Source organism: Mustelus asterias, chromosome 24 (genome assembly GCF_964213995.1).
Source record: "Mustelus asterias chromosome 24, sMusAst1.hap1.1, whole genome shotgun sequence".
In the NCBI taxonomy this organism is placed as follows: Eukaryota; Metazoa; Chordata; class Chondrichthyes; order Carcharhiniformes; family Triakidae; genus Mustelus; species Mustelus asterias.
Window position 1 is genome coordinate 24,625,853 of NC_135824.1, and position 27,861 is coordinate 24,653,713.

Sequence of the window (27,861 nt, forward strand, 5' to 3'; positions counted from 1 at the left end):
GTACACCACTTAAGCTTTGCTACTGAAAAGAGCTAGTCCCCAAGGTTTAACCTCTAGCTGATTATGTACAGACCTCGAATATTTCTTCTGCAATTTCGTTTTCACTTGCCACGTGGTTACGATGGTTCGGCTATAAAATCCAATCTCTCAGTATCAAGATTGTTAAATTGTACTCAACAGTAAGAACTGTAACAACTAAATAGTTTAAAACAAGTGAAAGCTAATGAAGAAATCATTGAAAGCACTGCTGCCTCACAGCACCAGGGACCCAGGTTCGATTCCCAGCTTGGGTCACTGTCTGTGTGGAGTCTGCACGTTCGCCCTGTGTCTGCGTGGGTTTCCTCCGGGTGCTCCGGTTTCCTCCCACAGTCCGAAAAACATGCTGGTTAGGTGCATTGGCCATGCTGAATTCTCCCTCAGTGCACCCGAACAGGCGCTGGAGTGTGGCAACTAGGGGATTTTCACTATAACTTCATTGCAGTGTTAATGTAAGCCTACTTGTGACACTAATAACTAAACTTTAAACAAGTAAAGGTATTGATCTGTCGCAACTCTTGTCTAGTCAGCTAAATTATATAGGAGTAGATTTTAAATCCCAGTGGGAGGAGGCCCATGCAGCCAGAACGCAAACTGTCCGGCTATCTCTGTGTGTAGCTCCAGAGGAGTTTAATTCCTGTGCCTCCTTTGATAAATCCTTAATTGGACCTCAGCCCTCAGACTGTCAAGCAGCAACTGAATGCTTGCTTAGGAGTCTTTCTGAAACACCCAAGACACAGCCTCTGCAAAGTTATCAGTGCGACCAACACCTGCACGGTTTGGACTCAGGCCATCGCTCCTCAATCCAATACTTTACCACCATTTTATGCCAGGAAAACGGGAGCAATATTCCGAATGTCTACCTCATTGTTTGTTTTTATCCCCAGTTTATAGAAATCTGATGGAGTTTGCACATTCTCCCCCGTGTCTGTGTGGGTTTTCTCCCACAGTCCAAAGATGTGCAGGTTAGGTTGATTGGCCATGCTAAATTGACCATTAGTGTCAGGGAAATTAGCAGGGTAAATACATGGGGTTATGGGGCTAGGAGCTAGGTGGGACTGTTGTCGATGCAGGCTCAATGGGCCGAATGGCCTCCTTCTGCACTGTTAGGAATTCTATGAATACAATCCTTAATCTCTGTCAAAGAAAAGGCGGATGGTTAACTAGTTACATTTATTCTGGATTCAACCACAGTGGATCAAAGCCCCAACTATTGGGAGGGAAGCTGGTACACTTCACAAATTTTATAACACATAACTAGGAATCCAATTCCATGTTTGTCATGTCATATGTGCTTGAATATAAAGGAATGGCAGGTTGCCGAATAAGATCCATCTTCACTATCTAGGGCTGACATTTAATCTCACAGCTTCACTTTACCTAGAAGGTGCATTTGTATATTGCAGTAAGTAACAATCTGTGTCTCGCTTGGATTCCAGTTTAGATATTTGCAAGAGATATACCCTAAAATTAGTACCTACTTTTGCATGTTTAAACATATTAAATTTTAAGTTTAGTTTATTTATTAGTGTCACAAGTAGATTTGCATTAACACTGCAATGGAGTTACTGTGAATATCTCCTGGTCGCCGCACTCTGGTGCCTGTTTGGGTACACGGAGGGAGAATTTACATTGCCAATGCACCTAACCAGCACGTCTTTCAGACTGTGGGAGGAAACCGGAGCACCCGGAGGAAAGCCATGCAGACACGGGGAGAACGTGACCCAAGCTGGGAATCGTACCCGGGTCCCTGGCGCTGTGAGGCAGCAGTGCTAACCACTGTGCCACCGCGCAATGGGGAAAACATTCATTGGGTGCGATCTTACCGGCCGTTCACGTCACCCTCCCGCTGCAGCGAAGTTGGAGAATCTGGCGGCCAGCCAAATCTCCATTCACTGCGGCGGGATGGGAAAATCTACCGGCATGAACGCTGGTAAGAATCTGGCCAAAGAATCCCTACAGTGCAGGAAGAGGCCAACTGGCCCTTTGAGTCTGCACCGACTCTCCGAAAGAGCAACTTACTCAGCCCCCCAAACCCTGAGCTGATACTTACGCTTTGATCGGTTAGTGGAGGCAGAACTATTTTTTTCTCTATTACGTTCAGAACTAATTTCCAAAGTTCTTTTAGAACCCGCTTCAGAACTGTCTTCTCGCAGATTTTAGCAAACAGCGTAAGGCTGGAAAAAAGTGGAAAACATTGGCTGTCACTAGACGGTTGAGACATCAAAGGGCTTACATTAGAGTGCACAAGGTTTGAAGGCAAATTATGCATACAAAACAGCATCACGTCAACGTCTCAGCAAAATAGTAAGCTGGCAAGGCAGCTTTCTGATAATTTAAAGACCAAATTTTCAAACTGTCCACATGACATTTGCATTTCAATACATGTGAGGAAGTATTCAGAAACAGATTACTGAAAAGCTATGAAGGTCAGGATTAAATTAATATCTTCAAGCTGACACTTATTCAGAGAGCGACATTACTTTTTATCCAGAAGGTCCATTAGTGGCCTCAGGACGGTTTCTGCATCCAGGGCTGCATTGTTTCTGTTGGCAGATGCATTCCCGTTCCCTCTCATCTGATATAATTCAACGTTCATCTGTTTTACACATTCTTCAATTACAGATTGGAAGCTGAAACAATCAAGCAGAAGCGATGATAAAAGCAGGCACAGAAAAACCAAACACCAAAAGTGTCAAACAATAACCTCCAAGAAAATACTATTCTACCAAGATCAACGATGCTTGCAGCAAAATGGGAATGTAATGATGTGACCTTTTTCTTTACGTGTGCACCTGCGACAACAACAAAATAAAGGCTGGAGCTCAGTTTTTAATGCTGATCATTTAACAAGGCCATTGGTTGCCAGGGAACAGGACACGTCTAGACTTTAATATAGGGTTGTCAATGCCATTGTTCAAAGGGTGTCCTTTCCACGTACAATTCTCTGGATGCCAATCCTAATGTCACACTTAGTGACGAATAAAGATTGGCAGGGAGGAAGAATGGTCCACTTGGATAGATCCTTACATTGCATGAAGAAGATCAGAAGCATCCCAGAGTGCTTTAGATTCGAAGAAGCAGTCAGGTGACTGCTGTTACGTGGGCGGCCATATTGTGTGCAGCAAGGCTGTACAAACAACAATCAGATAGTTGACTCACATAATCTGTTTTGAGCATAGATGGCTACAGAATGTGGGGTGAATTAGACAGCTGTACCAAAGAGCTGGCAGAGGCCTGATGGGCTGAATGGTGTCCTTCTATCCTGTATGATTCTAAGGAGGGGAGAATGTTTGCCCAGGAAAGCTCCTTAATCTTGTTACAAATAACATCATGTGAAATTCTACCTGAAATACAGAAACAAAGCAGTATCCTCCAGCTGCTGCATTACATTTCAGCCTTGATGTACTCTTCAATTATGGACTGCACATTGAACTTTCAAACTTTTAGAGGTGTCCATATTATCAACAACGGTGGTCATATTTCATTATCTTATTTATTAAGGAAGGGGGATTAGTTGGAAAACAAGGGCACGCTATTTTGTGTACAAGATATTCGTCCCCCAGCTGCATCTCTCTCAAATTTATAGATTAGAAATTAACTTTTCGTAAAAGTACTTTTGATTTCACAGCGCATTCTTTTTACCACACGGAAATTAAGATTTCATACCAATGGGGTGGCACAGTGGTTAGCATTGCTGCCTCACAGCGCCAGGACCCGGGTTCGATTCCCGGCTTGGGTGACTGTCTGTGTGGAGTTTGCACATTCTCCCCGTGTCTACGTGGGTTTCCTCTGAGTGCTCCGGTTTCCTCCCACAGTCCAAAGATGTGCGGGTTAGATGGATTGGCCATGCTAAATTGCCCCTTAGTGTCAGGAGGACTAGCTATGGTAGAGGCATAGGGTTATGGGGATAGGGCCTGGGTGGGATTGTGGTCGGTGCAGACTCGATGGGCCGAATGGCCTCCTTCTGCACTGAAGGATTCTATGGTACAAATATTATGTCACACCATATTGAATGTTCTTACAAAATTTATTCATATTTTTGACACTTTTACTCAGAATATATTTCAACATTTTTTTCTATATTCTTGTCATAATTTTATCCTCTTGAAGATTGCTTGTTACCTCAGAGAAGCCTGATTTCAATCAGGGAGCCTAATTGCAAATTGTCAATGAGAATCTGGGTTTTTTTTGAGAAATGCAAGTTACGGTAAAATTGTTTCCTTGGCGATAACGAAGAAATGTCAGCTCATCGTAATGCATAAAACAATCCTTTAACATTTCTTGAGCAACTGATGAGACACCTGACCTCCCAAATTATTTTTAATGTAGCTGTGCAGTGTGCAATTCTGGTAGCATATTACCCTGCGAGAATACACTGCAAACTCTCTGCGATGGTGGCCAGCTAGGTAAACATTTGACAACAGAAGGGCCCATATGCAGAGGAGGAGGAATGCACGGGAGTACATCATCCTAGTGATGAAACTCTGTCTCAGATACTTGAGAAGAAGGAAGAACATTGTACGGCTAAGGAACATCCCCAGGTTAGTGTCTGAAGGGTATTGCAACACAGCAGAACAGGACATTTGTTAGAATTTGAAGAACTTAGAAATGTAAGGGGAGGGCAATTTGCCGTACCCCTCTTCCACTTGATCACCGGCCCCAACCCTCTCCTGACTGCCAGCCCCAATTGCCAACTTCCTGATCATACCTGCCCCCCGATTGCTGGCCCCAACAATCCCTGTTTGCCAAACCCGCCACTAGCCTCCACCCTCAATGCAGAGTCCGCCCTTCCCTCTCCTTCTACCTCCCCCTCCGGGTCCACCCGTGAGGCCCACCCCCGTGAGCCCCCTTGGCACTGCCCGGTGCCTGGTGGGCACTGCCAGTGTGTCAGGCTGACAGTGCCAAGGTGCCCAGTGGGCAGTGCCAGAGTGCCAGGCTGGCACTGCCCCCCCTGCCACTGACCTCCTGAGAGGCCTTAATGGCCTCCAGTCCCACCAGCGAGGCCATCACGTCTGGTCTCCATTGCTGGGGGCCAGCTGTGATCCCCCTGGTGGGAACTTTCACCGGCGAGGTCGGAGAGCCAACTGAGTCCAGACAATTCTGTCCGGAGCTCACTAAAGACATTTAAATTGGGGCATGAATATTAACATCAGCCTCACGCCGGAGAAGGGCGCAAAGCTGATTATGTTAAAATTAATGGCCCGGGGGAATCGTGACCTGCCAGACGTTGGGCGAGGATCAGGTTTTTAGCCTCCCGCTTAAAATTCCCACCCCACTACATACTCGAGCAGCATAGCAGGGTGGGAAAATCACGCCCAAGATGTCTGTAGAGATATTAGCAATGTTAGGCAAAATACACCATACATGACATAATGGGAGATTCAATCTATTGCAAAAGTCTATTTCCATTGGCCAAAATACCTTTTTGCTATTCTGTTTATAAATAAAACAGGGTACTTAAAAGGAGTAAAACGAATGGCGGAGCTTAAGATGAGAAAGTGTGAGGAGGTGGCCACAGATCTTTGCGGGAAAAGTGGACAGCTCAGGTTTAAAGTGTTTGGCAAAAGAAGCAATGGCACCTTGAGGAAAAGCCTTCTTACTTGGCCAGTGGTTAGGCGATGGAATGCACAGCTGGAGAGGGTGGGGGAGGGCAGATTTCAATGAGTTCAAAGGGAATTGGATAATTTTCTAAAAAAGTAAAGTGTGCACATCAATGGGGGAAAGGCTGGGGTGTGGCACTGGGTGACTTGCTCCTTCAGAGATCCAGCACAGACAATGCAACCTGAATGGCCTCCTTCTGTGATAGAACATTCGATGATTTTAAAAAACGAATTTGGAAATAACTGGATCTGAAAACTGGAGGGAAGTGCAGAACTCATGGTCTGACCACATTATGTAGATATTTTATGATTCGTACTAAATGTTGTCTTAATACGTACCTATACAATTGTGAAATATGCAATAATGATTATACACCATCACGGACTGCCATGGTGCACAGATGCCTGCCACCAAAATATGAAGAGTGAAGAGTAAGAGTTGACTCTTACAATTAATGGCAGTGTGGATACATTTACAGACAATTCAAAAGACTTAAATAATGAAACATCAATAAGGTTCTGAGCAGCAGCAAAGAGCAAGTATCACTGGTGTTGATTAATGAGGAACCTGCTGATGCTGCTTTCAAAATTAATGATGATGCCGACCTTAATGGGCCTGCTTTGTACAGGAACAGCGAAGTATTAAGGTTTAACTTATGTCATTGCTCGCTATACAGGAGATGATGGGGAGCAGAAGGGAAAATGGAGCTAAAGTTTATTTATTAGTCACGAGTCGGCTTACATTCACACTGCAATGAAGTTACTGTGAAAATCCTCTAGCCGCCACAGTTCGGCGCCTGTTCGGGTACTCTGAGGTAGAATTTATCATGGCCAATGTACCTAACCTGCACATCTTCGGACTGTGAGGGAGAAACCCATGCAGACACGGGGAGAATGTGCAAACTCCGCACAGTGACCCAAGCTGGGAATCGAACCCGGGTCCCTGGCGCTGTGAGGCAGCAGTGCTAGCCACTGTGCCACCCTGCCGCCTCTAAGGTAGAGGATCAGCGATGATCATATTATAGAATCATAGGATCCCTACAGTGCAGAAGAGGCCATTCGGCCCATTGGGTCTGTACCAACTCTTTGACAAAGCATCTTACCCAGGCCCTATCCCCGTAACCCAAACATTTTCCATGGCTAATCCATCTAAAGTACACATCTTTGGACACTAAGGGGCATTTAGCATGGCTAATCCACCTAACCTGCACATTTGTGGACTGTGGGAGGAAACTGGAGCACCTGGAGGAAACCCACGCAGACACGGGGAGAACGTGCAAACTCCGCACAGAGAGTCACCCAAGGCCGGAATTGAACCCAGGCCCCTGGAGCTGGCAGTGCTAACCACTGTGCCACCATGAAATGGCAGAGCAGTCTCAAGAGGTTATATGGTCCACTCTTGTTCCTATTTCTTCTGACCTGGGTAGCTTGTTGCCTAAATATGTGCAATGGCATGAGGATCAGTTTCAGTGTTGCACTGGAGATGATGTGGCAACACCTGTGTGATGGGGTATTGGGTAATGTGGGTAGGGGGAGGGTAGAGAATGTGACATGCAGCCGTTGTTATAGGGCTGCTGCAGTTAAGATGCCACACCAACTTGGTTTTGTGGGAGGTTTACTCCTGACTGAGACACCAGCATTGAGACGACTCTCTTCATTAAAATGCAAAGTATGTTCGCAGGAGAAGGCTACCCACAATCTACATTTAAGAAAAATACAGTGGGTGGACTGAATAAAGCACAGGCCTGCATCTCTCTCTCCCCAGTCAAACTGGAGCTTCTGTTTGTCGCTTGTAAATGATTGGTGCTCTGCTGGTGGACAGATCCTCAGCAACTGCAGGTGATGCCTGCCAACAATTTCTTTTCAAGCTCATCCCCTTGCCTCTGTAGCCCAGGAGTGAGAATCTGTCTTAAATTAGAGCCCCACATGTGCGATTGTTGCATTCTTACCAATGGAAACCGTGGCATATAAGAACAAAGATCAGTACAGCTCAGGAACAGGCCCTTCACCCACCAAGTCTGTGCCAACACAGATGCCTCTCTAATCTAATATTTTCTTCCCTCCACGTGGTCCATATCCCTCTATTCCCTACCTATTCATGTATCTATCCAGATGCCCCTTGAACGTTGTTATAGAATCTGCTTCCACCACCACCTCCGGCAGCACATTCCAGGCATTCAGCACCTTGTGCGTGAAAAACCTGCCCCTTACATTTCTTTTAACTTTCCCCCTCTCACTTTCAACTTATGCCCCTGAGTAATTGGCCCTTCGACCCTGGGAAAAAGACTCTGACTATCCAATCTATCCAAGCCTGTCATAACCTTGTAAACCTCTATCAGGTTCCCCCTCATCCTCCGACGCTCCAATGAAAACATTCTAAGTTTGTTCAACCTTCCTTTATGGCCCATATCCTCCAAACCAGGCAACATCCCGGTAAATCACTTCCGCACCTTTTCTAATGCATCAACATCCTTCCGGTAGTGTGGTGACCAGAACTGTACACAATAGATCAAATGTGGCCTAACCAAAGTCTTATATAGCTGCAACATGACTTTCCAATTCCTATACTCAATGCCCTGGCCGATGAAGGCCAGCATGCCATATGCCTTCTTGACCACTTTGTCCACCTGAGTTGTCACCTTCAGGGAACTGTGGATCTGCACACCTAGATCCCTCTGTATGCTAATATTTCTCAGGGCTCTACCATTTACTGTACACATTCCTTCTGCAGTAGACCTTCCAAATTGCATCACCTCACATTTGTCCAAATTTAATTCCGTCTGCCATCTTTCGGCCCAGGTTATATGTTGCCAAAGCAAACAGAATATCAATGGCCTGCTGGATGCGTTACTGTATGGACATGCAACTCTTTGGCAAGTGTCACCAGTACTGGGCTGAAATGCATGGCAGCTTCGAGGTTCAATTTGACACTGATTTTGATTGCAACACAAAGGACTATCTCTGTGCTGAATGTATTTGGAAGGTCAAGTTCCAGGAGGTGCGTAGCTTGGTGGCAGTTCCTCAGTTGGGCGACAAAGGCAGTTTCCTCTTTCAATTTGAACAAACCACTGTATCCAGGTCAGATTATGCTGAGTCATCTGTGGATGGGTACCAGGCAATGGCACCAGCCTCCAAATTTAGGTCAGCTATGGGCAGGCCTAATGGAATACCTACGCCGAGAGACGTTCTTGGAGCTGTCGGGAGCAATTGGAAGAAGGCTACTGCTCGAAGTGTGCAACATAGGAACAACAAGAAGTGCAGAAAAATAAATGTTCTGCCTATAATTCACAATGCTCTCCTTTATTGGCAGGGGTATAGAATATAACAGTTAAGGATACAATGTTGGAATTGTGTAAAATACTGATGAGGCCACAGCTGGAGTATGGTGTACAGCTCTGGACACTATATTGCAGGAAGGATGCAATTGCACTGGAGAGAGTTCAGGGGAGTTTGCAAAAATGTTACCAGGGTTAGTAAAGTGTGGCAATGAGGAGAGATTGGAGAGGTTGGGGCTATTTTCATTGCAACAAAGAAGGCTGAGGGCTGACTTGATAGAGGTGTACAGAATTATGAGGGAAGAGGTACAGTGGACAGGGTAAAATTGTTTCTCTTGGTGGAGAGTTCTCGAACCCGGGGACATAGATTCAAGATAAGTGGCAGTTGGTGTAGAGGGGGCATGAGGAAGAACTTTTTACGCAGAGGTGGTGGGTGTCTGGATTTTGCTGCCCGAGTTGGTGGTGGAGCTAGACACCCTAAAGTAAGAAGTACCTGGATCTGCACCTTAAGTGCTGTAAGCTACAGGGCTATTAAGTGCTGGAAGGTGGCATTAGAAAGGGCACCTGGGTGTCCTCGGGCTGGCATGGACAAAATGGGCCGAATGATCTCCTTCTGTGATGAAACTTTTCTATGGTTTCTATAATTTGCCAAATCAAAGAGGACAGAAAAAGGGCAAGTCTCAACAATCAACAACTGTGGGTTGACAAACTCATGGCTGCTCAGCTCCCCTTCTTGTTCTGGCATTCAGCAAATGAATACCTGTAAAAGGCAATGGGAAGTGAATTGTGGGTCTATCTTAACCAATCCATGTCATTCTTGTTGGGCTATTGCAGCCAGCCCATGTTTGCGACACTTGCTGATAGATGTCTTGCACACGTCAGCAATGACGTACTGGTCCAATTCTACTGGTATCATGAATGGCTTCTCAGCCTTTTGGCTGGGCAACTGAATTCTCCATTAGCAACCAGATTATTCTGCTTGTAATGACTTTAATCAGGCGATTGAGGTTGGCCTGCTTGAATATGAACTCCCTGATTAAGGGCCTCACCCGGTGCGGAGGGGGGCGGGAAATGAGGAGGACCTCCACATGAACCTGCTCCTGGGCCTGGCAAGACGTGCCCTGTACAGGTCCAGGCAGTGGGTGATCGAGGGAGTCGTCCATCCTGACTGTCTGTCCCTCTACCGTGGCTATATTCACGGCCGGGTGTCCCTGGGAAGGGAGTATGCGGTGTCCGAGGGCACTGTTGATCCCTTCCGTGCCCGCTGGGCACCGCAGGGACAGGGGTATATTATTGACCCCTTTAATCACATTTTAAGTTGATGTTTTAAGTTTCCTTTCCACTTTGTTTTTTGTTTTGGGCAGTTCTCCTCCTTTTAGGGAGCTGCCCCTTTTGAGTTATCCCTAAATTAATTTGATTTCATTTATTTGGTTGGGGAAAAAAAAGAGTTCCCTGATTAAGGGCCAAATTGATGGTTCAATCAAGGAGCCCCATACTCTGTACTTAAACAGGCGTGTCAGTTCCTCTGGAACTCCGGATGTAGATTACGTACTGAGAGCACTCTGTATAGTGTTGTTGGGCCTGTAAATAAAGGAATTCTGGTGAAGGGACTTCCCGCCTCCGAGGACTTATTACACTGCTTAACTGGGAAGTGGGCGAGTAGGAGAAGCTGGATGATAACAAATTGTTCTGCCTCACCTATGCTGCTAAAACAGAAACTGCTTGCATCTATGCAGCAAACTAATTGGCGGTCTAACATCTGAATGAAGGGGAGGCGATGGCCTAGTGGTATTATCACTAGACTATTAACCTGGAAACTCAACTAATGTTCTGGGGACCCGGGTTCAAATCCCGCCACGGCAGATGGTGGAATTTGAATTCAATAAAAACATCTGGAATTAAGAATCTACTGATGACTATGAAACCATTGTCGATTGTCGGAAAAACCCATCAGGTGTCCCTTAGGGAGGGAAATCTGCCGTCCTTACTTGGTCTGGTCTACATGTGACTCCAGAGCCACAGCAATGCGGTTGACTCACAGCTGCCCTCTGAACAAGGCACAACTAGGGATGGGCAATAAATGCTGGCCAGCCAGCGATGCCCATGTCCCACAAATGAATAAAATCAATGGAGGTGAGTGATGAAAAAGCAACATTTTAAGCGCAACTTTCTGCCCCTTCATTTAAACTTCCTCCAAAATAGACTCTCAAAAGACCCTTCATGTAATGCAAAACTATCTCGAGATAAACTCTAAAATGATATATCCTTAGACAATGCACTCCCCATTCAGCTACATTCATTATTTCTACTAAAATTACTTTACCTTGTGCCAAAAGTATAACTCAGCTCATCCAAAACACCGTTGAGCTTGACTTGTAACTCTTTCAGCAAACCGCTTGCCTCAGCATCAAGCTAAAAAGAAAGCAACAATCATCCGTGAAATAGCAGCCACAGTATGGTTAAGTTTAAGTTTATTTCTTCCTGTCACAAGTAGGCTTACATTAACACGGCAATGAAGTTACTGTGAAAGTCTCCGAGTCGCCACACTCCGGCGCCCATTCGGGTTACACTGAGGGACAATTTAGCATGGCCAATGCAGCTAACCAGCACGTCTGTGGGAGGAAACCGGAACACCCGGAGGAAACCCATGCAGACACGGGGAGAACGTGCAGACTCAGCACAGACAGTGACCCAAGCCGGGAATTGAACCCAGGTCCCTGGCGCCGTGAGGCAGCAGTGCTCACCGCTGTGCCAGTAATCAATTGACTTCAAAACGACTTTGGTTGTCAAGCTTTCCGTCAGTCCTTGACAATGTTTTGATGCTAAGAGTATGTGAGAATGAGCAGCAATCATTTTGGAGCCCTCAGAACATTACAGGTTTTCAAATCAATTGTTTTACTTGTGTGTGGCTTGGGTGGAAAATAGTTTATAAAAAAGACCTAGTAAGCCAACTTTGCAAGCACTTTAGAATTGAGCGGATTAATCTCAACCACATGCTGTCATGTTGCATGCAACAGAAAAGATATAGGTGGCTTTAATCACCACAAGCTTAAATGCACAGTTTGCTTTTTTTGGACAAATTCTATTTGAGATATGCTATGGCGAGTGTAGAAATGCAGGTAGGGGCACCATTATATGCAAAATTGTTCACCTCCCTTGTTCAGGCATGAGGAAAATCTTAGTGATTTTGTTCTTGCATGGCTGACCCCATTTACCAACAAGCAGAAGCAGCATGCCATTCCAGAACTGATCTGTTGATTATTCTACGCAGTGTAAATCAAGAAGCTTTAAGGCGGCTGTCAGGCTTATCAGATTTAAACGCTTTCTTTATAATGCATTTAATCTCACACAATGGCTTACCCAGCCACATCTACACACCATAATACACGAGGATCAGCCAAGAAAAGAAGCTAGGATCATCAAATTTCTTTTTGGGGATATGCAATAAATCTGTACAAAAGATTCTCGCACAAAATGGTGTATCTTTTCTTGGTCAGTCACCCTTCTCACACATTAATAAGTTTAGGTTCTTTTTTAAAAAAAATGGAAACCTCTTTCATGGCATGCCCACTTAATCTTTCAACATGACACTTGATGCCTCATTAAACGTACTTAACCGAGCTCCACTTTTGGGTATTGACAAGGCTGGTCGGTGTAATATTCCTAACTGCTGGCTAAACAAACTGCTGGCTAAACACTCCCATCACTTGGCGTCAGATGGCGCGGGAAAGGGATTTTTTTTAAGACTGGCGAATTGCGAGGTTACCTGCAGGGACAAACAGATCCGCTAACTTAGAAAGCTCTCGATCCATTTCGGCGTAGCTAAACATTGCACGCGCCGGGGAAATGTTTACTACGCAAATGAATTAATTTCATGACCTTGAAACAGATTTTTTGGGGAAAAAACAAAACAAAGTGTCGCAACGTCTCCTTGAAACAGTGACAACGTAGCTTTTAGATTTCCGCAGATAGATCTTTCGTGCAGAATTTGACAATCCGTTGAAGGGTCAGATTTCATCACTTCTTGACAAATTTGCTACAATGCAGTGACATTTCATTTCTTTTGTGTCAGATGGACTCAGGAAACCAACCGCACGATTCCGGCATTGGGAAAGATAGGATGAAACTAAATGTGGAGCTGGTCAGTCAACCATGCGAAAAATTATAATAATGATAAACAAGCTCTAGTGTTAACAAACTAGTGCGGCAGAGAGTTGCTCTGTAACCACTACAGCGTGCATTTTAATCCCCACAAGAAGCTTTGAGTCTTACAGATTTTTGCGCTGTTCTGATTAGATATCAGTTATGAATGAATGTAATGAATCTGTGCAATCTACTCATCCGTTTATTTCATTACACAATAATCGGTGCGTGTAAACCTCTTACTTTTCTGATGGATTTCGTGGTCTCATATTGAAATCACTTCATGAGTTGCCCCTTTCCTGAATCTGTAACCTCCTCCAGAACTCTTCTGTTTTTTTGATTGATTTATTATTCTCACATGTATTGGGATGCAGTGAAGAATATTGTTTCTTGTGCGCTATGCAGACAAAGCATACCATTCATAGAGTACATAGGGGAGAAGGAAAGGAGAGGGTGCAAATGTAAGTGTTACAGTCACAGCTAGGGGTGTAGAGAAAGATCAGCTTAATATATGGTAGGTCCATTCAAAGGTCTGATGGCAGCAGGGAAGAAGCTGCTCTCGAGTCGGTAGGCACGTGATCTCAGACTTCTGTATCATTTTTCCGATGGAAGAGAGAATGTCCAGGGAGCGTGCAGTCCTTGATTATGCTGGCTGCTTTTCCGAGGCAGCGGGAAGTGTCGATGGAGTCAATGGATGGGGAGCTGGTTTGTGTGATGGACTGGGCTATGTTCCTCCCGCTCTGGTCTCTTGTTTGCCATTCCCTTCACCCTATCCCATAACTGGAGACTGTGCCTCCAGATGATTCCTGCCCTGTGCTATGGATTATACCTCCCTGAATATCTTTGCCTCTCTTCTCTCTCTCCTCCTATAAGACTTTCCTTAAACGCTCCTTATGCAAGTCTTTGGTCACCCCTCCTGATATCTCCTCTGGTTTGGCATCTATTCTCAGCTGATTGTGCCCCTTTAATGTGCCTTGGGATCATCTACAGTAAACTCGCTGTATAAATACAAACTTTATTTTACTGTTGATTTCAAAAATATTAGAAATGAGGATAGAATCTATACAGCATAGCTTCTATTTAAATTTACAGTCTGCATAAAAATGGTAATTGGTTAACTTTAACTTAAAATGTATGCAACCTTCTGCTAAAGCATCGCAGTTTTTTAAAATTATGGGATGTGGGCATCGCTGGCTGGGCCAGCGTTTATTGCCCATTTTTAACTGCCCTTCATTTCAAAGGGGATTTGGGAGTCAATCACATTGCTGTGGGTCTGGAGTCACATGTAGGCCAGACTGGGTAAGGATGGCAGATTTCCTTCCCTGAAGGACATTAGTGAACCAGATAGATTTTTACGACAATCGACAATGGTTTCATGGTCATCATTAAGACTTTTTAATTCCAGGCCTTTATTGAATTCAAATATCATCATCCACCGTGGTGGGATTTGAACATGGGTCCCCAGATCTTGTCCGGGGTCTCTGGATTACTAGTCCAGTGACAATACCACTACACCACTGCCTTTCCATAGGTCATAAGTTGGAGTCATTGCAGTTTCTTAGAGGTTGGTATTGCCATCTTTTTTCAAAAAATTGGCAAAATGCCCATGTGTGTGTCCAAATTAATAAACTCATAATTAAATTATGGGAATTTATGTTTGCGAAATATGAGATTTTCAAGTCTCTGATTTCAATCACACAATAAAAACTGTGCCAATCAGTGTGCATTTGTAATTAAGATTATTTGTCGATTTTAAAAACCAGTCAATGAGTTAAGTTGTAAGACTGTTTCTTACTCTGATTGGTCACTTTACAATAATAATAGAAAATAGTTTAGTGCCAATAGGGAAAATCATATCTTCACTGATGAAGCCTTGTGAATCCCAGTTTACTCTCCTAGCAAGTACTGCAACGTTTTGCAAGAAGGAATATGTAAATTGGAAGACAATCATCAATGCAGATTCTGAAACTTGGGTCTCTTGCAGTGAAGGAGAAAAGGTTGCATTTGGGGTATTGCGTGCAGTTCTGGTCGCCACACTACCAGAAGGACGTGGAAGCTTTTTGGGGAGAGTGCAAAGAAGGTTCACCAGGATGTTGCCTGGTCTCGAGGGTGTTGGCTATGAGGAGAGGTTGAATAAACAAGGATTGTTTTCACTGGAATGATGGAGGCTGAGGGGAGACCTGATAGAGGTCTCCAAAGTTATGAGAGGCATAGACAGGGTGGATATCAGAGATTTTTTCCCAGGGTGGAAGTGTCAATTACAAGGGGGCAGAGGTTCAAGGTGGGAGGGGGAAGGTTTAAGGAAGATGTTCGGGGGCAAGTTTTTCATGCGGAGAGTGGTGGGTGCCTGGAACATTTAAGAGGCATCTGGATGAGTTCATGAATAGGGAGGGAATTGAGGGATGTGGACCGAGTAAGGGCAGAAGGTCTTTTTTTGTTTAGTTATGGTATCATGATTGGCAGAGGCTTGGAGGGCCGAAGGGTCTGTTCCCCTGCTTGTACTTTTCTTTGTCCTATGAAAGAACATGGAGGTAAAGCATGACTATTCATGCAAAATAGCAGCAGGAAGCAAATGGCGGAAAGTTGTAAAAAAAACATGCAAAATGCCAGACCCTCCCCCCGACTATAATGGAGTATAATGTTAGCACAGTTGTAACAAAATAATAGAATAGGGCTCTGTAAATAATGTTATTGCACCTTAATGGGAGGATATAGGGGTCAAATCACTCCATCTCAATCTCTAATGACTGTAGGGGTAAACTGCACAATGGAAGAGGTGGTGTAGTCACATCGTAAGGCACTAATGGCATATGAGCAAGCTATTGTCAGTCTGTGTTTGGAAGATGTGTTTGGAAGATATGTTGTCTATGGAGATTGAAGGAAGTCTGAATCCTAATTAGTCAGATATTTTATGATATGCTAAATGAACATGTCCACAGTGCATAGTAAAAAAATGTGCTTGCAATATTTATTAGGTTAAGTATGCTTATTTATGCATAATTTATCATTTCCCTCTTATCATAAAGTGAGAGAACATAGTCAGGCTCCAGTTGAGTTGCATCTCTCGTTCAATTAATTGCTAACACAGATATATAGGCACTAAGCATTGGCTAAGAAAAGATGGTAGTGAGGATGGATGAAGGGGAAAGAGCTGGTGCAGTTTTTAAAAGTTTATTTATTAGTATCACAAGTAGGCTTACATTAACACTGCAATGAAGTTACTGTGAAAATCCCGAGTGGCCACAGTCCGATGCCTGTTCGGGTTCACTGAGGAAGAATTGAGCATGGCCAATGCACCAGACCAGCACGTCTTTCGGACTGTGGGAGGAAACCGGAGCACCCAAAGGAAACCCATGCAGGCAAGGGGAGAATGTGCAGACTCCTCACAGACAATGACCCAAGCCAGGAATCGAGCCCGGGTCCCTGGCGCTATGAGGCAGCAGTGCCAACCACTGTGCCACCGTGCCAACCTTGAGGCTGAGTGTGCTGCACGACTCTCCTGAGTTGTACGTGAGATGGTGATGTTTGGAAGCAAGAGAACTTCACAGCAGCAGATTGAAGGGGTGGAGGGGTGGCGGGTCACATACCCTTCTGTGCTTGACAGTGAAGTACTGGAACGTCCAATTATGTGTTGTCATTTGTCAGATGGAGTGACAGAAAGCAATAGTCCAGCAGAATAGAACCATGAGTATTGATCCAGGTGCTTCTGGGTTAGTTGCTAACACACAGCGTGATATCTGGTTCTCTTGTAGGGGCAGCTGCCTGTACATCAGCTCCGTTTCTTCAGTCGGAGATGCATCTGCTTGTGAGCCACATACCACTTTTAAGGGAAGGTCACAGCGATCAAGAGAAAAATCCATTGAATGCAAACACCTCTACCAGGCAGAATCAAATAGCTTCACAGTTTTGAAGTGTCACTGGTGGTTGGGTTGGCCTCTTTTTAGGTCAAACCAAATAAACAAACTCATATTAAGTCAGGACAAAGTAAAAGGGGCAGCTCCCCAAAAAGGAGGGGGAACAGCCCGAACAGAAATCAAAGTACAAAGGAAACTTAAAAACATCAAATTAAAATGTGATTATTAGGGTCGATAACGCACCCCAGCCCCTGCGGTGCCCAGCGGGCGCGGAAGGCGTCAACTGCGCCCGTGGACACCGCATGCTCCCTCTCCAGGGACACCCGGCCACGAACGTAGCCGCGGTAGAGGGGCAGACAGTCAGGATGGACGGCCCCCTCGATCGCCCGCTGCCTGGACCGGTAAATGGCGCATTTCGCCAGGCCCAGGAGCAGGTTCACGAGGAGGTCGCCATCCCGACCCTCCCCTCTCCGCACCGGGTGTCCGTAGATCAGGAGCAGCACGCTCACTTTCAAAGTCAGAAAGCTGCAGGTTCAAGTCCCAGTCCCGACTTGAGCAGGAAAACCTGGGTTGAAGCCCCCGCTGTTGCACTGAGGGAGTGCTACACTGTCAGGCTGGAGGGTAAAAGGTTAAACTGAGGGCCCATCTTCCCACTCAGGTGGTGTAAAAGATCCTGCGGCACTGTCGCCAAAAAGAGCAGGGGAGTTATTACCAAAGACCCAGCCAATATTTATTCTTCAATCAACATGACAAAAGCAGATTATCTGATTATCATGTTGCAGTCTGTGGGATCTTGCTGTGCACAAACTGGCATCCTACATTACAGCAGTGACTATTTTGAAAGTACTTTATTGGCTACAAAGAGTTTGGGACATTCTGTGGCTGTGAAAAGTGCTTCCCAAGTCCTTGTTTTTTTTCATATCATAGAATCCCTACAGTGTAGAAGGAGGCCATTTGGCCCATCGAGCCTGCACCAACCACAATCCCACCCAGGCCCTATTCCAGTAATCCCTCATATTTACTCTGCTAATTCCCCTGACACTAGGGTCAATTTAGCATGGCCAAACAACCTAACCCGCACAACTTTGGACTGTGGGAGGAAACCGGAGCACCTGGAGGAAACCCATGTGGACACGGGAAGAACGTGCAGACTCCTCACAGACAGTGACCCGAGCCGGGAATCGAACCTGCGCTGTGATTCAGCAGTGCTAATCACTGTGCCACTGTATCGCCTTAAAAGATACTTTGCGATGGTTGGCAATTGAACCCAGGTCAACTGCTTGGAAGGCAGCTATGCTCAGCACTATACCACCATATCTTCACTGCCCAGTTACAGTCTCACTGGTGAACAGGTGATCCATCCAGCTCTATTCCTCTGCCGTATTTAAATAGCATTTCTCTCCGATCTAGGGCCACTCTCTATGTCCAATATGGTATATCTACTCATGCCCATTATACCTGCACACCCTGACATAGGGATCCTCTACCCTAATTCAATCTTGCCACTGCTGTGGTTAGCGCTTAGGAATGTTGCTACGCCTGAAACGCATTAATGCCAGATCTGACCAGGAATGAGTGCTCGTTTTTCAATTTGACTGTGCATGTCTGGATTAATGACCTTAATTTTCATAGCATTGTATCGCCAGTGACTGTACTTCACAGGAACAATTCATTGCACTTTGCGACATTTCCCAGACACAAGATATGCCGGTATACAAATGCAAATACTCTTTTGTCTTCCTGAACAGCCAAAAATTGCCTTTTGCACTCTGATAATACTCATTAATCTATATTGGAGGACGAGAATCCAGAGAACAACAGTAGCTGCAGATGACTAGACTTTCAGGGTCCCCTGCCTGAAATCTCACCACTATTTACTAAAATTTGTAAAACCAGGAATGACAGCACCTAAATTGCTTTAAATAACTTGATAAGACTTGCAAAATACTACTGGGCTTAATATTAGAACTTTAATCCTTGAGTATGTGGAAGTAAAATGCTATTAATTTACTGAAAGTAATCGAGAGAGAGTGTGGCTGCATGGTTCGATTCATCTTGTGAATTTATTTGCATATGTTTCATCGGAGGCGATTCATGGGGAATTAATTGGCTCATGTTTTCCTCCCAAATATTCCATTACTTAATTAATAATGTACGATTTTTCAAGAATCAATAAGCATGTTTCTACCCTTCAGAAGCCAACAAGCCCAATCCATCACGCAAACCGGCCTCCCATCCACTGACTCTGTCTACACTTCCCGCTACCTCAGGGAAAAGCAGCCGGCATAATTAAGGACCCTACGCACCCCGGACACACTCTCTTCCACCTTCTTCCGTGGGGAAAAAGATATAAAAGTCTCAGGTCACGTACCAACCAACTCAAGAACACTTCTTCCCTGCTGCCATCAGACTTTTGAATGGCCTACCTCACACTAAGTTGATCTTTCTCTACACCCTAGCTATGAGTGTAACACTACAATCCGCACTCTCTCGTTTCCTTCTCTATGAACAGTATGTTTTGTCTGTATAGCACGCAAGGAACAATACTTTTCATTGTATATTAATACATGTGACAATAATAAATCAAATCAATCAAAAATCAGATTTAGCAACATAAGTAGGTGCATTGGCCATGCTAAGTTCTCTCTCAGTGTACCCGAACAGGCGATGGAATGTGGCGATTGGGGGATTTTATTGCAGTGTTAATGTAAGCCTTCTTGTGACACTAATAAATAAACTTGAAACTTAAACTCACATAACATAGTAAGTTACAAAATGTCTGCAACTGCTTTTTGTAAGTGAACTTGTAGTCCAGCATTCAGGATGGGCCCTTAGACGTTAACCTTCTCAATATCATATGTATCAGTGTTTCTAATAACCAGCCAGGTGCCCTGTTAAATATTGCAGCACTCTGTCTGAAGCTTTAATGGAAAGTGATCATGGCGCGGTGCATTATAAAAACAGGTTTCAATATATTGGGTGAGATTCTCTGGCCTCCCCTCAGCTATTTTCTCGGTGGTGGGAGGTGATGCGTCGCGCGCTGGCCGCAGGATCTTCTGATCCCGCCGCTGTTGATGGGAATTCCCATTGAAGCCCTCCCCACGACACCAGGAATACCATGGCAATGGACACCAGTGGGACCAGAAAATCCCGCCGACTGGAATGGACGGAAAGTTCTGGCCACTGTTAATATTCAGGGATGTGCATTATTTTCCCATTTCATCTACAAGACAGATGCCAAATTGGAGAAAACCTTAAATTCTCAATTTGTGCAAAATGCAGCATAATACATAACGTTTTATATTTACAGGTATTTGAAATACACCAGGAAGGACAAATTAAGGGATTTATCAATGTACCTTGAAAAATCACTGACAAAGACAGCCAGGTTCAAGGTTAAAAACATGTAATAGCATCAGGAATTGGAGCACGAATAGACCTTTCGGCCCCTCAAGCTTGCTTCTTTTTTAGAATTCCTTCATGGGATGTGGATGTCGCAGGTAAGGCCTGCATTTGTTGCCCAAGTGATGTAGGTACACCCACAGCGCTGGTAGGAAGGGAGTTCCAGCATTTTGACCCAGCGACAGTACAGGAACGACAATATAGTTCCAAGTCAGGATGGTGTGTGACTTGGAGGGGAACTTTCAGATGGTGGTGTTCCCTTGTATCTGCTCCCATTGACTTTTTAAGATGGTAGGTGCTACGAGTTTGGAAGGTGCTGTCGAAAGAGGGTTGGAGAATTGCAACACTGCATCGGCAGATGGTAAATATCAATGCCACTGTCTGCTGGTGGTGGAGGGAGTGAATCTTTAAGGTGGTGAATGAGGAACTTAGCTTCTTGAAATTTGATGGAGCTGCACTTATCAAGGCAAGTGAAGAAAATTTCACCAACTCCAGACTTGTGATTTGTAGATGGTGGACAGGCTATGGGGAGTCAGGTGGTGGGATACTCACTGCAGAATTCCCAGCTACTGACCTGCTCTTGTAGCCACAGTATTTATATGACTAGTCCATTCAGTCTCGGGCCAATGGTAACCTCCAACTTATTGATGATGGGGAACTCAGTGATGGTAATGCCATTGACTGTACAGGAAGGCTGGTTAGATTCTCTCTTGTTGGAGTTGGTCTGTACGTGTGTCTGATCTTTTACCTCAACTCCTCTTTCTTGCACTATTGAAGTATTCTTTGATTCTCTTCTTATCTAAGAAACTCTATTAATCTCTGTCCTGAATATAATCAACGATTGGGCATTCACCATCCTATGGAATTCCAAACATTCACAACGCTTTGAGTGAAGATGTTTCTCCTTATTTCACTCCCAAATGACTAATCCCTTATTCTGAGATTATGGCCTCTAGTTTCAGACCTTCAAGTCAGGGAAAATATCCTCCCAGTATCTATACATTCAAGCCAATTCAGAATTTTATGTTTCAATTATATCACCTTTCATTTTTCTAAACTCGAAGAACACCCAGGTCCCTCTGAGTACCAATATTTCCCAGTCTCTCACCATTTAAAAGCTTTCTGATTTTCTGCTCCTTCCACACTACATTATCTCCACCACATTCTTGCCCACCTCACTTAACCTGCTTGTATTCCTTTACAGCTTTTTTTGCACCCCCTTCGCAATTTAGTTTCCCATCCAGCTTTGTGGCGTCAGTAAACTCGGATGCATTACTCGGTCCCTTTGTCCAAACCAGTGACTTAGGATGGGATTTTCTGGCTTTTACCGCTGACGGGATCATCCGGTCCTGCCAATGGTGATCCACCTCCGCGTGTTCACTGGTAGCAGAGGGTGTGAACAACGGACAAACCAGCTGACAGCGGCGGGATTGGAAGATTCCGTAGCCGGCCAATGGTAGGCCACCTCCATCGCCACAGTGTATGCCGTGGGGAGACGGGGTAGTAAATATGTCCATAGATTGTAAATAGCTGATACTCAAACACTAATCCAAATGGTAACTGACGAATTATAGCCTAACAAACTCAAGAATGACCCCTTTATTCATACTCTCTGTTTTCTATCCATTAACCAATCCTCAATCTATGATAATATTTTCGCCCCAACTCCAATTTTGTCTTAATTTTGTGCATCAACATCCCGTTTGACACAATACTGAAAATCTAAATACACTACATTCGCTGATACCCCCTTATCTACTTGCTAGCTACAAGATCAAAAACCTCAGAGAATCTGAAACAAAAACAGAAAATGTTGGAAAATCTCAGCAGGTCTAACAGCATCTGTGGAGAAAGAACATCTACTTGCAAGCTACAGGATCAAAAACCTCAGAGATTTTTCAAATGCAATTTCCCTTCCATAAACCCATGTTGACTCTACCTAATCATATCATAATTCGAAGTGTTCTATTAGAATGTTCCTGTTAATAGATTATAGTGTTTTCTCTAATATTACTATCAGGCTAAACTAGTCTATCAATGCTTTCTCTCTCCCTCCTTGCTTGAACGATGCGATTACATTTGCTATCTTCCAATCGACGAACTGTTCTAGAATCTAGGGAAATCTGGAAGATTAAACAAACGCATTCACTACCAACGACAATATTCCCAAGTTCCTCATTTCCAGGAAATCCTTGTTTTGCCATAATTTGAAGAATGTTTTTTTGCTGTCATGGAGAGAGATACAGGACGGGATTCTACGATCTAGTTCGTTCCTGCCCCGCTACCAGCGTGAATGGAGAATTTGGTGTTGTTAAAATAGGGAACATGGTATTTGATACATCGTGTGCCATAACATCACTCACAGCTTTTCCAAGCTTAAATGACTTATTTTAGTTTCAGGTTTGGACTATTAATGCACTCTAATGTTAATGTAACAATTTCTTTACTTAGGAATGGGACACAAAGATACCAGGTTAAGGACATGTTGAACCAAAACAAAAAATGCTGGAAAATCTCAGCAGGTCTGACAGCATCTGTGGAGAAATAATTGAGCCAACATTTCGTGTCCGGATGACCCTTCGGACTGACTCGAAATGTTGGCTCTATTCTCTCTCCACAGATGCTGTCAGACCTGCTGAGATTTTCCAGCATTTTCTGTTTTTGTTTCAGATTCCAGCATCCACTGTATTTTTGCTTTTAAGAACATGTTGAACGTGGTTTCATAGTGCACTGAGAATATTTCTGTCATGAGTCTGTGACAGTCAGCACGGATTTGTGAAGGGCAAGTCTTGCCTCACAAATTTGATTGAATTCTTTGAGGAGGTAACTAAGTGTGTAGATGAAGATAGAGCAGTTGATGTCGTATACATGGATTTTAGTAAGGCGTTTGATAAGGTTCCCCATGGTAGACTCATGAAGAAAGTAAGGAGGTGTGGGATAGAGGGAAATTTGGCCGATTGGATAAGTAACTGGCTATCTCATAGAAGACAAAGGGTGGTGGTGGATGGAAAATTTTCAGACTGGAAACCAGTTACCAGCGGTGTACCACAAGGATCAATGCTGGGTCCTCTGCTATTTGTGATTTTTATCAATGACTTGGAGGGGGGGGCTGAAGGGTGGGTCAGTAAATTTGCTGATGACACCAAGATTGGTGGAGTAGTGGATGAGGTGGAGGGCTGTTGTAGGCTGCAAAGAGACATTGATAGGATGAAGAGCTGGGCCGAAAAATGGCAGATGGAGTTTAACACTGATAAGTGCGAGGTGATTCATTTTGGTAGGACAAATTTGAATGCGGATTACAGGGTCAACGACAGGGTTCTGAGGAATGTGGAGGAACAGAGGGATCTTGGGGTTCATATCCACAGATCTCTGAAGGTTGCCACTCAAGTGGATAGAGCCGTGAAGAAGGCTTAGAGTGTGTTAGCGTTTATTAACAGGGGGTTTGAGTTTAAGAGCCGTGGGGTTATGCTGCAACTGTACAGGACCTTGGTGAGACCACATTTGGAATATTGTGTGCAGTTCTGGTCACCTCACTATAAGAAGGATGTGGGAGCATTGGAGGAAGTACAGAGGAGATTTACCAGGATGCTGCCTGGTTTGGAGGGTAGGTCTTATAAGGAAAGGTTGAGAGTGCTAGGGCTTTTCTCTTTAGAGCGGAGGAGGATGAGAGGCAACTTAATAGAGATTTATAAGATGATAAGGGGGATAGATAGAGTGGACGTTCAGACACTATTTCCTCGGGTGAATGTAGCTGTTACTAGGGGGCATAACTATAAGGTTCATGGTGGAGATATAGGAGGGATGTCCGAGGTAGATTCTTTACTCAGAGAGTGGTTGGGGTGTGGAATGGACTGCCTGCTGTGATAGTGAAGTCAGACACTTTAGGAAATTTCAAGCGGTTATTGGATAGGCACATGGAGCACACCAGAATGATAGGGAGTGGGATAGCTTGATCTTGGTTTCGGACAAAGCTCGGCACAACATCGAGGGCCGAAGGGCCTGTACTGTGCTGTACTGTTATGGGAGTCCCTGCACATTCAACTAGGAAGGATTCAATGTTCGGTCTGGTTCTGGGTAATGAAGCAGGTCATGAAAGTGACCTGAAGCAGAAAACATATTAGGAATAATGACCAGATAGCTTAGTGACATTGAGTTGAAGTAAATAGTTCTGACCTGAAAATATCCAATTGTTCTGGGGAAACTGGGAATATAGTGCGGATTAATTGGTTGGTTAAAACGGCAGGTTAAACAGCAGATCAGCAGTAGGAAATAATTAAATATGAAATAGATAAGGTACAAGTTAGACACATCCCATCTTAGTGTAAAGGAAATGCATTAAAGTCTGAGGTGCTATATTTAAATAAATAAAGAAATAGCCGTATAAAGGTGGTGAGAGTCAGCCTCCACCAATATGGTGAGTAAAAATCTGATCTTCTGTTCAATGCCGAACTGAACTTTGAACCCGCAAACATCTCATCATCGAGGCTGCTTACTTCCACCCCAGCAAAATCACGCAACTCTATCCCCACCTCATTCCACTGCCACCGCAACCCTTAATAATGTCCTCGTCTCTCTTTGATTTGATTTTTCTGAGTGTAATGATGGCCACAAAGGCCACGGGGGATCATCGATAAATCTCCCCGTGGAGACTTGATGGGCCGAATGATCTCCTTCTGCATTGTCGGGATTCCATGGTTCTGGGCTCAAATTTGTATGATTAAAAGATTTATTTTTCATGTCGACAAGGTGTAAAGAAATGAAAGCTGCTTTAGCAGGGGAAGGAAACACCAGGTTAGAGATGCGTAAGGTGATTCATGGGACCCTGCTCAAAATTGAATTTATCCCCAAAATGACTTAGGAAAGGTGAATTATCAGACAGATAACATGAATGAATTTCATATCTCTATCATATATACTCTATTTTTAGAACAAGCATGAGGAAACCGAGGAATACACACTGTGAATGCAATGGTTCCACTGATTGTCATCATGCAGTTTATTTTAATGGATGGTTGACCATATTTGGAACAAGCATGATAATACTAGCCAATAGATTATTTTACCCATTATCTCAGCATGCAATTCAGAAAGTAGGAGGAAACAACTGCATTAAAAAAGATGAATGCCAACACATAGATAGTCCCCAAAGTATCTGCACTTTCCCAGTACTTGCAGTGTGTGTCATTGTGTTTTTAATCTGCATATGAGATCTCCAATGGTATTATTGAACTAGTTAAAATGATTCTGATGAAACCAACTCCAACTGTGCTATTTCCCCCCCGACACATTCACCAGACTAGAACATGCCGCCATGCAAACTCCCTGAACCAATCTAAATGTAAAGTGTGCGTAGTTGATGGCACTGAGGAATGGAATATATCCCAATATTGCAGAGACACATTGGTATGAAGAACCCACACATTATTAAAGGAGGTGTGAACAGTTACATATCAAGCAGCAAGGCTCCAGACTAATTGTAATCTCCGGTAAGATGAATATATGGCGTGGGCTTTTACTGACGTTATTTTGTGATACGTGTCGCCCCCAAAGAGACTTCAACATCAAATGATTCTAATCAAAGGATTGCGTACAGAATTAAAGATTCGGATAGCAATGAGGGTATGAAGTTCTCTCTATATTTTAAATAGGAAAAGAGTCCACTAATTCAAATTACCAATCCATTAAACTGAGGCTTGCAACCCTTAATAATAACATGCATAAAATAGGAGAAACAGAACAGCTCAAATTTGGGGAATTTACTTAAATGCTACTTCCTTACACACGGTGGGCAGCATGGTGGCACAGTGGTTAGCACTGCTGCCTCACAGCTCCAGGGATCTGGGTTCAATTCTGGCCTTGGGTGGCTGTCTATGTGGAGTTTGCACAATCTTCCCATATCTGTATGAGTTTCCTCCCACACTCCAAAGACGTGCAGGTTGGGTGGATTGGCCATACTAAATTGCCCCTTAAGATGTGTACGTTTGATGGATTAGCCATGGTAAATGTGTGATAAGGCGGGGGAAAGAGGGCCTGGATAAGATGCTCTGTCAGAGACTCGGTGCAGACTCGATGGGCCGAATGGCCTCTTCTGCACTGTGGGGATCCTATGATTCTTACGTTTAAATTCAGATTGTATATTTCTGTGAAACTTATAAATAATGAAAATGTTCCCTTTGAGAAAGATACACAATTGGTAACACATCCATTGTCAGTATGGGTAAACCTGGGTAAATGATCCACTGAATCAGGGGCCATCTGTCAATAGTGACTGCTACTTTCAGTGCCAGTGCTTTGTCATGCATTAGAATTTAAGCAGCAGTCAAAAACAGTGAATGTAGTTGGAAGCCATAATCGCACTTTTAAATTACATTAGGATTGCTAAAAGTAGTTTCAGTCACAATTCACCTTGAGCAGCCAGTCAATGTTATTGCCAAGCACAACTGTCTAAAACAGTTTCACATTGACTCATTAAGTTAGTTCAAGAGAAATATAGTTTTATATTTATCTTGATTTCTCCGTTCTGATCCTCGTTCACACACACCTTACAGAAGGCATTTTCCCTTTGCTCCTGCAGCGCAGTTGAATGCAGAACAAAAAAATATTGGATAAACACAAGACAAATTACAGATGGGGCACAAGGCATGCAACAAACTATACTAAACACCTTTACAATAGCCTCCTTACTCCATAACAAACACAGCTAACCATAAGCACATCAGAAGACCCCAGAAGAGACAATGCTGGAAAATCTCAGCCAGGTCTGGCAGCATCTGCAAGGAGAGAAAAGAGCTGACGTTTAGGTGACCCTTTGTCAAAGTTGCAAAGGGTAATCTGGACTGGAATCGTCAGCTCTTTTCTCTCCTTACAGATGCTGCCAGACCTGCTGAGATTTTCCAGCATCCTCTCTTTTGGTTTCAGATTCCAGCATCCACAGTAATTTGCTTTTATTAGCACATCAGAGGAACTTGCTATCTGTACACAGTACCTCCGCAAAATACTACTTACTGCATGTTTAAAAAAATGAGGCACGGTAACACTGATCATAAAACATACACCATTACTGCAAAAAGGTAAAATTAATGACGACTAATAACAAATGATATAATTCATGATATTAAATATTGGAAAGCTATTTGTCACACGCATATATATATTTAATGGATTGCCTTCTAGATTTTCAAAAAAACACTGACCTCTTTTCCACCCATCGACTCAAACATTTTCTCCAGCTGGACTCTCAGTTGTTGGATGTTGTTCATCAGGATGCAAGGCTGCAAAAAAGTTCCATCAATAAATCACTCGGAAGTGTCCGACAGCGTTAACTAGCATTTCCACGCAGAAATATTTGAGACGAATTATGCAGGAGCCTTGAAGGCAAATGGTTGGCCGATCTTTTTTTATAATTAAACAGTAGCAGAATCAAACGTTGGGCACAAAGAAAATGGTGGAATACCAGACTCGTCGGTAAGCAAAAACAGTCTGATACCTGACGAGTGATATAGAGCTCACTGGCAGGAACGTTCGTACTAGCGGGATTTTCCCTTCCCG

The 27,861-nt window shown here is 44.0% G+C and overlaps 1 protein-coding gene across 4 annotated transcripts in view; it reads right to left on the minus strand.

Moving 5' to 3' along the window:
* unc13c (unc-13 homolog C (C. elegans)) overlaps nucleotides 1–27,861 on the minus strand; it is a 640,043-nt gene that overhangs the window by 51,628 nt on the left and 560,554 nt on the right. For 3 of the 4 annotated variants that reach the window (XM_078241487.1, XM_078241484.1, XM_078241485.1), the window contains 4 exons: nucleotides 27,507–27,584; nucleotides 11,238–11,326; nucleotides 2,520–2,669; nucleotides 2,090–2,213 (listed from right to left, as the gene is read on the minus strand). In XM_078241487.1, the coding sequence (XP_078097613.1) occupies nucleotides 2,090–2,213; nucleotides 2,520–2,669; nucleotides 11,238–11,326; nucleotides 27,507–27,584 (441 nt within the window). Of the gene's footprint in view, nucleotides 1–2,089; nucleotides 2,214–2,519; nucleotides 2,670–11,237; nucleotides 11,327–26,854; nucleotides 26,882–27,506; nucleotides 27,585–27,861 lie in introns of all 4 variants that reach the window. The other variant, XM_078241486.1, reaches the window with a different exon arrangement.